Source organism: Protopterus annectens, chromosome 7.part0, assembly GCF_019279795.1.
Source record: "Protopterus annectens isolate FY-2018-M chromosome 7.part0, PAN1.0, whole genome shotgun sequence".
Classification (NCBI taxonomy): Eukaryota; Metazoa; Chordata; order Ceratodontiformes; family Protopteridae; genus Protopterus; species Protopterus annectens.
This window is the reverse complement of record NC_056739.1, coordinates 1,728,799,887-1,728,811,603: the sequence shown is the minus strand read 5'-3', so window position 1 is coordinate 1,728,811,603 and position 11,717 is coordinate 1,728,799,887. Positions and strand designations below refer to the sequence as shown.

At 36.1% G+C, this 11,717-nt stretch overlaps 1 protein-coding gene across 2 annotated transcripts in view; it reads right to left on the bottom strand.

Annotated features, from left to right (window-relative positions):
- Window positions 1-11,717, bottom strand: part of FES (FES proto-oncogene, tyrosine kinase) — a 1,834,337-nt gene that overhangs the window by 363,229 nt on the left and 1,459,391 nt on the right. For both annotated transcript variants that reach the window (XM_044078263.1, XM_044078264.1), the window contains exon 11: window positions 8,611-8,694. In XM_044078263.1, the coding sequence (XP_043934198.1) occupies window positions 8,611-8,694 (84 nt within the window). The remainder of the gene's footprint in view (window positions 1-8,610; window positions 8,695-11,717) is intronic.

Below are 11,717 nucleotides of genomic sequence, written 5' to 3'. Positions count from 1 at the left end.
CTACATAAAGCAGGTTTGTTAATCTGTCCTGTTAAGCTTGTTTGTTATTATAGTCAATTACCAGTATGAACATCAGTGGGCTTGGGGTTAAACCCTGATGCACACCCTCTCCTACCAAGGACCCCTCTGTGAGTTGAAACACTGTTCATACTTGTAAACCAAGTAAAAGCCAGCAAAGGTACAAAAAAGAACTATAAACTCCAAACAAGTACCCTTGACAGGAAAATACAGCAGTCAATTGTTCTTTGATGCAAAAATCCAAGTATAATTCACACAAGCAGCTTCCAAGGTTTAAAATCAAAGCACATAAAGGCACATAAACACCCTTCACCAACTCAGCATTTTCGTCTAGTTAAAACAGACTTCATCAGATGCAGTCTCATACCAAACTACACATATTTATATCAATTAATATTTAAACTATCCAATCAGCAACACTAAATGAATAAATGTGATTAAAAAAGCTTAACACCCATGCCTTGTCAATTGTAAAATAAAATGTTAAAAACACACTTAAAAGACTTGAACATTTTCATTCCAAATTTTAATAAAACTGCATATCAATAAAAAATGAATAAATACAACTAAATATTCAACATCACACTATACAATTTTAAAAGACATATAAAATTTAAAAGCTTGCATTTAAAATGTTAAGTGAACTTATTAGTATGTCTTTGTCAAATGCTCCCTCTAGTGACCTTTAGTGGGAATGCACATAAACAGGAAACATCCTTTGGCTATTCATAATTTAGCAGATCTGATTTTAAGTAGTGGGGCAATGGAAACATTATCATTTAAACCAGGTGGTGTCCCAGCGTCTAAAGTGATTTACCACCACAATTCCTTGTATTCAAATTTTTCTTCCCATAATCTGCCCCTTGCTTCCTTTTTTATTTGCTCCATCACAAAAAATAAGAAATCCGCTCTATCACATTCCTTGGTGTGCTTGTATAGAGCATTTGTTTATTTTTTGTTTTGTATATCATATTTATGCTCCTAGATCCTTCTCCTTAACTTAGGCTCAGTTTTTCCTGTATAGAAGGATCTACATTCCACACAGGCAGCCAGGTACACTATTTCAGATGATTCACAATTAAAGTAGTCTTTGCCCTCAATCAGTCTGTCCTTACTTTCTATAAATACCTGATCAGTATTTGTTATATTTCCACATGGATAGCAGCGACCACATTTATAGGTCCCTCTTCTTCTCTTACTCCCTTCCTTCCTTTTCCAGTAATTTTCTAAAATAGTCTTTAAGTTAAGCGAAGTTTTACATACATTTTTGAGGGGTTCCCCAGACACTCCTTCCAGGTCAGTAAAATTAACAAACCTTTCCCATTCGGTTTTTACAACCTTTCTAGCAAAACCCCAGAAGGCATTAAATTCCAATACTAATGCTTTTCCAAAGTTTTGCTCAGAGGTAGCCGTGCATGTATCAACTTCATTAGTATTCTCTCCTGGTATGGGCTTAAATTTTCCTTTTCTGCCCTCATTTATTTCTGCCTGTACCCCTCTTATCAGCTCAGTGGGATACCCCCTATTCAGAAAAAAAATTGTTCTAATAATTCACTTTCATGTTGAAAATCCATTTCTGAGGAGGTCATTCTGCTTCCTCGTACGTACTTGCCTTTCACTATATTCCTTTTATAATGGGGCGGGTGGGCACTATTATAGTGTAGAACAAGTTGACTGGTTTTATGTCCAGTTTATACTCAAGAGAGCTACCCCAGGTACTCCAAGCTGGGCAAATGGACATCTGCCACCCAGTAGTTTACTGACTCAGGGCTGCTGGGCTTTATGGCAAGTACACACTGGCCATTAGGGGCACAGGGGCCCCTCCATTGCTGACATGGGTCCCTGGAATTGGCCAGAGTAGGGTGGGTCCTCAACCTAGTTATTAGCAACAAATACCAATTCCACATTCAAGGATCTACTGAAAGCCCCCACTTCAATAAAGTTTCCCTGGGATTTGCACTGCAGGTGTTATCCATCCTCCGAGAACATGGTGCTAACTGCTTTTCGAACAGCCACCTACTGTACAGGGATTTGTTTAAGAAACAGACACATGAAAGATAAATGTTTAACTTTCTGCTTTTTTATAGGAATTTCTACAGAATCTCATTGAGTCCTGACATGCAAATCATCCCTAGGGATAGCATCTCAGTATGGCTAGGCAGAAAGGCATCCCTGTTACTTCCTCCAGGACAGACAAGAGTAGTTCTCCCTTGCTTATCAAGGGTGCTCCAACAGCTGCAGAGGCCATCTCTAACTCCCAGGCCATGGTGGCTGTAGGGACTATACCAGATGGAGCCAAGGAAAAACGTGAATGGTCTGAAGAAAGAGAAATGGCCACAGCAGTCACTTATCTATGGCTGAGGCAAATTTACAGCCTGCATATGCTGTTTGGAAATGTTCCTCCTTTTGTGGCTGAAACAAGGAAGAACCAAGGAACCGGTAGTTTGTCCCACGGTAAAGCCAAAAATTATGCCTAAATCTTGGGAAGACTGACAGCAGAAGTTGGTAAAACAGGTAAATATTAAAAAAGTAAATTTTCCACCAAAAATGTACAATGAAAAGCAGTTAAAACAATTATACCAGCCCACAGAAGTTGTAGAACACAAATTTTATTTCCAAAAAACTTAGTTTAATTTTAACAACTTTTTCCATTACAGTAAAAAAAAATCACACTTTTTCCTGACTTAAAAATTCTATGTTTGTAGAAAAATGTTAAGTTTCTGTCATAAAAATATGAATTGGTAGTTTTTTCCCCAAAGGGAACCTGTATGCCCAGCAATGGAGAGCTGAGAACTGACCGTTGATTATCGAAAGCCTGAAAGAGGAGCACTCTTTGATGGCAGGAAAGGTCTGTAGGGCATTGCATCCAAACTGTTCATTTTCTTCCGCTATGCCTGAGTAGGCAATGGTTTGAGTGTGGGGAAGGGGCCCTTATGCTTTGGAAACTAGCCTGATGTTGTCACCTCTGCAGGATATAACTCAAACAGCTAAGGATAGTGCAGCAGTGATTGAATGATGAAACTTGTTGCCTTTTTGACAGGTTGGAACTCACATCTGTAACTTACAAGGAAAATAAGACCTGTTCTTATAGAGAAAGTACAGTTATGAGGAGGCTTTCTCACTGCCATCATATCAGGAGCTGTAATCAAATACAGTGCAGCTGTACAGTTTGGCTGCTGGACTGCAGACACTTCATTTTTCTGGTACAGAAACTTCTAATAAGTTTACCTTTTATTTTTGCCAGCCATCATAATTATTTTTTCTCGGGTACAAATCTCAGGTCATGCTAGCTGATGATCAGCTAACTAAGCATGTATGATTCTGTTACTAGTTTAAAAAATGTGGATTATGACTGCTAGGCTATGGTTTAAAACAGCCTAGCAAACATGCAGATGCCTCAATTACTATTCAGGAAGTTATGCCTGTTTTATGTCCTGCTACTGCAGCAAATCCTACATCAATGCCACTGTTATAGGATCTCTTTAGGCTGCAAGGAATAGTAGGTAAAAAAATGCTTATGGTCAGCTAACGCACTAATCATCCTTAGCACCTTTCCCAGACTCGCTTGCTTCTATGACCCATTCTGATTGACTGAATATCAAGGAAATCAGTGGACAATGTCATTGTAGTATAAAGGAATATAACACAATCAGTCACTGAAGGGGCAAGATTTTCATTACAACTTCCTTTATTTCACTATCAGGGTAGCTTGGCTCTAATGTCTGCAACTTCATCCTCTATTTCTATGGAGCAGTAAATGGTAGAACTGTAGCCATTATTTAATAAACTCAATGAGTGGAATAAGGAAGAAGTGTAGATGAAAACTATACACTATTTTTATAAACTGTTTTTCTGTTTTTTGTTGAAAAGTATGGATTATGTTTGTTTTTTAAATATATGAAACAAAACAGTGCAAGAAACGTCTCTATGTGGAAGATTTTCATTCCATATATTTGTAGTTAATCACTGTATATTAATCAGATCAGACAATAGTAGTAGAAGCAGCAAACTTAAACTCGTCTTAAGTCAAAAAAAAATAATAAAAATTATATAAGTCTACAGAATTACTAAGTATTCGACAGTAATCCAAGCAAGGCAGGCAGTCTGTTTCCAGTTGAAAATCCATTATTAAGTACACAGACAAGCGATCCAAGTAAAATAAAAATAGAGTAATAATTTCCTCACAAGCTTTCTAAATATATATATACTTTTTATCAGGCAAGGGAGTGGTTTATTGTGCTGTAAAAACAAAGTGTTAATGGTATACGTTAAATTCACATCCCTTCCCCCATCAGTGTGACATTCGAGCTGGTCCTCCCCTACTTAGTAGCTGTCATAATAATATAACTCTTATGTACTTTAAATAAAATGTATAATGATGTGGTACCTCTTATTTAACCAGATTATTAAGTAGATTATTAAGTTTGTGATTTTATCCAAGACAATATACTACATGGCTGGAAATATATCAACCTTAGTTCATTTGGCAATCAAAATATATATATAAATACATACATATACACTTTGCATGTAAAAAATCAATTGTAAAAATTATATTATTACTTCTGTATAAGGAAACTGTTTTTATATTGAAGTATGGGACTTTAAGTCCAACAGATATTAATGTAGAAAGCAATTGGAAAGTTTTTTTAGCCTAACTGAAAATTAATTATGTAATTAATGTTTAATTGGTTGTGCTATAGATGTTTGAGTGCTTTGAATTGATTTATTCTCCTTTGAAGGCTTCATGCTGAGGTGCTAGAGGTTTTATTAAACACCTTCTACTTGGATCCTGGTTTTTTTTTTTGTCGTTCTTCCAACCCTGTCTTTATTGTTTAAGTAGCATTTTATTTATTCACTTTTCAGATTTTGTAGCTGGGTTATTTATTTATGTTTTATCCTTTATTATCTGAGAAGTGGGTATTTAGCATTACAGGTTGGCAAGGCTGTGGTTTCCACCTACAATTAGTTAGATGTGACCATACTACTTGTGAACTATTAAGTTTTATAATTTATATTTGGCTAAATCAAGATTGTTCAGGTAGCTGGCTGTATGGTCTCTGGTCATATCCAAAGTGGTACTAGAGCTATGGTACCTGGCCATAAATAAAGCGGTGGGGAACTGGAGATTTCTGTTATGTACACGTGTGTGTGTGTGTGTGTGTGTGTGTGTGTGTGTGTGTGTGTGTGTGTGTGTGTGTGTGTCTGTGTGTGTGTGTGTGTGAAAATAATAATCTGTTTGAAAAGCAGTCACTGTGGGTAAAGGGCACAGAAAGGTACTGTGGTTCCAGAGAAATTGGTGAGAAATGGGACTGGGGTGCTAGTCCAAAAACTCAGCTCTGCCAGTATCGCTGTCCTAGTTTGGATGTAGAAGTTGGAAGCTAATACCCAGGACAGCAGTGCACACACTTTATGCTCTTGGGATCAGGCTGCATTTGGCGAACTGGTTGCTGAATTATATTTGTGAACACCTTTCTTTTTTTAACCATTTAGAGTTCAGTGATTTGACTCAAATGACCATCCCTCTGATAGGCATCAGATCTATTTGGAAGAGTGGATCCTAGGACTACAGCCCTTATCTCTCACATAACCAGGAAGTATACTGGTTGGCAGTGATGGGATTCAAACTCCCATCAGTGCTAGCATCTGTCACATATTGGTGCAGTATCATGCCACTTATAAGCTGTCTACAAAAAGCAAACTCAACACAGCAGTACATGTATGAATTCAAGGATCACTGCTGCAGCATGATTTAGTATAGATGAGAATTAGCCAGACATTCATGACTGCCTGTCTGGCTGGACTTCTAGAGCTTTGGACATCCCCACAGTGGGCTGTTTCCCCTTTCCAAATGAGGACATCATTAGGATGCCAGCATGTGTGTGTGTGTGTGTGTGTGTGTGTCTGTGTTTGTGTTGGGGGGGGAGATACAGATGTCATCACAAAACAGTGACTGTCATTCTGGGTCTGGAGGGGAGTTCCAGGACAGGTCTGCAGGTAGTATCTTCCTCTGTACAGACTATGAATGACAGGCAGAGAAAAGAAAAGAAAGAAAGAGACGGGTAAAGGAAATCCTCGTGCCTTCAAGGTTTCAGGGTATCATAGAGTCATGCAGAGGAAACAAGCACTGCATTAGCGATCCTACACGCAAACACCTACTGTTATGGTAAGCTGATGATAAAACTGGAGTATGCTTTTCATAAGGATCAGTGTTGCAGTATAAATCATCAAAGAAGGCTAATACATTTAAAGCATTACAGATTCTGACCTCTGTACTAGGATGGGAGAGCCAACATGCCCTGCAAAACTGCAAATGCAAATCCTGCTCTATTCCTGGAATAAGAATCTAGCTTGCAATACCTGAAGAAAGAATGACTGGAAGGCCAGGTGACTGTTTCACAGCCTCGCAATAATTTTGGCCAAGATATTCCTAAAGAAGACTTTGGAGTGGCTGCTGTCCAAGTGGCGTGAGTGCTGACCTCTTCATACAAAGTTTTTCTAAGGTAATCATAACAAAAGCAAATACAGTTCATCTGGCTTCTCAAACCCTTATGGAAAGGGGAAATAACTAGAACCAAAGTAATTCTTCCTGTTGGGGTTCTAGTATTAATTCACGTCTTGGTAAATTCAATGTGGGATCATGTGGCTGGGTTACAAATGGTCCGCCAGATCAAAAGACTAGGTATTAGCCTATGAACCTATGAACCTAAATGTACATTTATTAATTCTGAAACGGATACCTAATTTCATGTTTTTGTTTTTTACTATGCAGTCAATACAAGCATTAAAAATTACTGTCAGTGGTGACACAAAGGTATTTGTAGCAATCCATTATTTTCAATATCTACATTGTTTGTAATGGTTTTGATGGGATTGCATTGTCTTTATTGGACTAAATCACAAGTATGCTTTTTTCTTACTGAGTATAAATTTGAAGTTTTGTAGCCAGTTGATCCGAGTACAAATATACTGATATAATGTTATAGCTGTGGCTGTGTTTTCAGCAGCACAAACTACTGCTACATCAGCAGCACACATTATGAATTTTATGCCATTTGTATGATATTGTATACTATTAGTGAAAATGGTAAATAGTAATGGGGCATTGGGGCTCTCCTATGTTTAAGCTGAATTTGTATGAATATCAGTTTTGCCAAAAATGTTATTTGGTTCTACTCCTGAAATAACTAGCTAATGATTTTATCACTGCTTCACTGCATTCAATATTTTTGAAATGCTGAAAGAGAATACCTACATTAAAAGTTTTTTGAAATCACTAAGACGATTACTGCAGTGCTAAGATCATCTTCGAAGTAACTAGTAATGTGATTAATTATCTGTGCCAAAGCAGTCAGGGTACTGTGCCTTGAGCAGAATAATGTGTTAAAGTGATCTATACTGTCTGTATAGTTGAGCATGTATTACTCTTTCTAATACTCTGGAGAAGGCAACTCAGGTTTAGTTTTCTTATTTATTGTTATCACCTCCCATGAACAGAGGTATGACTTATATCTTTCCCTGTGGCTGGGAAGGTTCTTTTTTTAATACTCTGTTAATTATTAAGGTTAATGGGTAGGTAGTGCTACTTGCGATACATTTTAGCTAGATGGGTGGCATACTACCTATGGACAAGAATCCGTTTTTTTTTTAATTTTGTAAACAGTTTTTTTTTTTGTATCTTTGGCTGACTTTTGCCAAAAATATTAGAAACCAGCTCTCCCTGCATCTAATTAGAAAGATTTTTCTTGCTCTCCTACTGGAAAATTGTCAGTGCTATTTTTTTTAAAAATAGCTAAAGTCATTCACCCACTACTGTTATTTACACTTTCTTCATAGTATCCTTCCTCTTAAGCTATAATAAAACTTACATTTTAAATTCTGTTTTCAAACATGTTTATCACTAGCCATTCTACCTATACACTTTTTATATTTATAAATAATATATTTTACCTATTAACATATGATTAATATTGAAATACTTTGTAAATAATGTTTGTTGACCGGTTTAGTTTGAGTTGTCAAAATTGTATTTCTATCTTTGTTTTGGAGATCTTCTCCCCAGGCCTTCACTGAAAACGGGCATTTCAGTTCCCAGATGGATTTTCCCAGTAAACAAAAGCAAACAAATAAACAATATGTACAATTAGTGATTATCTTGTGTAAATTTATTTTCTTCATTATATGCACTGCACAGTGATACCACTTTTAAATTTTCTCTAAGTATCTTTTGCTTCTTCCCTCTGGCCTAATTGGAATAGATCAAAGAAGGACCAGTTCAATTACCTGTTAGCAAGTACATTTTAAAACATGAATTAAATGTACCTACAATGCAATTAATATGTGGCCACAATGCACATTTTTTCTCCATCTCCTCCATGAAGGAAAAAGCCTGAACAGCACTGATCTACACAGGCAAAAGTGAAGGTATATGACCACAGTGCAAGTATCGCCCCAGCTGTAAGAACAAGTCACACTACTACTCCATTCAACTTCATCTTATTGGCCAAGAAAGGATCAATCAATTCAGACCATACTATAGATGCAAGGTACAGAAGTAAAAAACTGTCCACGAGAACAAAATATATACATTACCGAGTATCTTGGCTTAAATATCACAGCAATGTGATTCTTTAACGATTCCAGAGTCAAGTTCTTCCCTCCTTCCTTGTCCTTTTCCTGAAAAAATCGAAAACAAAAACATAAAAAGCAATTTGTTTTCACTATCCTCTGTATATATCCATCTTTCAGTAAGTTGCAACATGCCTACATCACATTAACACTTGTATTTCCTGAAGGATCTAAAAAGCAATATGTAAAGTGTGTTTCCCTTCCCTTATTAACCATGTGCATGACAGCATCAACACTAATGGCTGTATGTCCCTTTAATGCTATCCATATTTCAAAAATACACACTTTTGTCAGATAACTACATATAAAAACAGACTGTAAATGAAAAATCACTATAATAGCATGAAACCACTTATTGATACATTCAAAATGTTACTGCAAAACTACTCTTCTGCAGCAAAAATCTTAGGATATTGTTCCATTTCTTTTCCTGCTTAACCCATATACACATCGGCTGGGCATTTACTATTCCTACATCTGTGTAAAAGACTATTTTAGAGCTGTAGAAAATATGTCTGCCCCTTGTCAGACAGTCCTAAAAAGCATTTTGAACAATGTGAATGAAGTTAGTAAAACTAACTATAAGAGCTATAAACATGATACCTGATTTGTGATCACTACTAACAAGTTCTGTTCTCCAGCAGAGATAAACACCAAATTTGTACAGGTGGCACTTGTTAAAAAAAAAAAAAAAAAAAAAAACAGAAACTTCATTCAGTGTCACAACCCTGCAAAGAGATCAAGAAAGATGTTTTATTTAGATTTATGCTCTTAGATTAAAAATGTATTAAAATATAGAAAATAAAAAATGAGGGTAGCCTTAGATATAAATTCAATTCCCCTAGAATTCATGCACCCATAGTTGGTTGTTGTTGCTGTTCCACACAAGATCATTTATGTTCACAAAACTCTTGAGGAAGAAAAGCACTTTACTGTAATCAATACTGAGATAAGCTAGAAGAGTTGGAAGAATCAGGATTTTTTTTCTTGTAGAATGCTGTATTCCAAAGGTTTGATGGTAATACATAAGCACTGCAGCAAACAACACTTGCAGCTGCTAACTTCTCTTCTAACAGTATTGTATTAACATTATTCCAAAGCAGTATCAATTCACCTAAGGCAACATTTTTCTTACTTTTAGTCTTTCTGCTTTTCCCGGTTAGGGGTCGCCACAGCGGATCACCAGTCCGCTAATGATTGGCAGTGGATTTTTACAGTGTTGAGTTGCCAGTCCGGCACCCAACCTTCAAAGAAGGCACACCCACACACGCACCTACCTGCATGTCTTTAAAGTTCACACAACTATGGGGAGGACATGTAGACTCTGTACAGAAGGCACTCTAGCTGAGAATCAAACTGGAGAACCTCTTGCTTTAAGGTGACAACATTAACCACTGCACCACCACGGCCACAGATTTTTCTTTCTTTCAATGATGAACCATAATAAGGAATGCCACACCAGAGAGATCATATTTCAGGGTGTTGCTCAAAATCCCACACATCCCCAAAATGCATAATTCTATTTATAAGAGACTGTGCTAAGGACAACAGTGAGTGGTACTCATAACTGTCCACTCAAGCTATGCTGATCACTGTGCTCCGTTTCTCCGAGTTGTCCTGTTCAATTATAACATGATTCAGAGACAAGAAGCAACCAGCATGCCTCTGAATCTCGTTAAGTCTCTGGTGATCATCTATGAATATCATTCCTCACAATTAGAGTAACTCATTCAGTTGCCTCATTCAGCACACCATAGCTGCATACCATTTAGTTATGCAGCTACACCCTTCATAGAAGTTGCTAAGTACAAGCATCTTTGAATCACCACACAGTGCAACTGTGAAGGTATCACAGAGGCCTAATTTATGTAAGTCGTGCCTAAAGACTGATACATTTGCATGCATCTTAGGAAAAAAAAAATCACTGCTCATTTTTGAGATGCTGTGCAGCTTAGCATTGACACTAAAAATCACACTTGCTTTGCATATTGCACAAAGTCAAGCCTTAAGTAGTAAGCAATCATTTATGAATACTACCCTATATACTTCATAGATAAGAAAATAAATGTTATGGAAAGTAGCTTCAATGATTTTACTACAGATGTTCAAGGAAACTGTATTTTCTTTTTTTTATGTGGTTTTAAAACAATAGATAAATAAATCAGTTATAAAACAAACAACTATTTACATAGGTCCACAGCTTATCAATATATCAAATTTATACATATCAACAACAATTCATATTTTTCAAGGAAGTATTTAAGTTTAAGCCAAGATTTATATGAATGTGTAATATTACACATTCCCATCTTTACAGTATATAATTCACTACTGCAAACAATTATGTTCATACTAATAAATTCATCACTAGAGGGGTAACTTTACTTTTCCAGTTTTTAGCAATTACTTTTCTGGCTATAGCAAGGATAGACCAAAGGAGAGGTGCATGGGTTTTTGGAATTATCTCAGGAATTGGAGCATTAAGTAAAACTAAAGATTTAGACATATTACATCTATCTGTTCATAGAGCTTGAATTAAGTTACTAATTTCTTTCCAAAAAGGGTAGATGACTTCACCATGACTATACCATATGCATCCAATCAGCTATTACTTCAGAATCACATCTCCAGCAGTTAATTCTGTTTGATTTATACATAATTGTAATTTTGTTAAGAGTGACAAATGCTCTGTGTAAGAATTTCCAAGTGATTTTTTTCCAGCATAATGATGTGGTTTTATCTGTAGATTTTAATCTTATTTTCTTGTATTCTTCGGAGAAGTCTTCGTTATTAATTTTTGAGGAATAGTTCCCATAGGAATTATCTAAATAAGTGAAATATAACTTAAGAATTTTATAAATTTGTGACAAATATGATTTTAATTTTCATTGCATTATTATTGATATTTATTAAGAATTCCAATAATTTGGGGAACAATTTCTTATCTAGGTTAAATATCTTATTTATCTCTGTATTCACAAAGTCTCTAAATATTTGTAAAATTAACCAATTCTCAGAATCTTAATTGTATTTGGACCTTACATTTTTAACAGTATATATATCAGTACCAT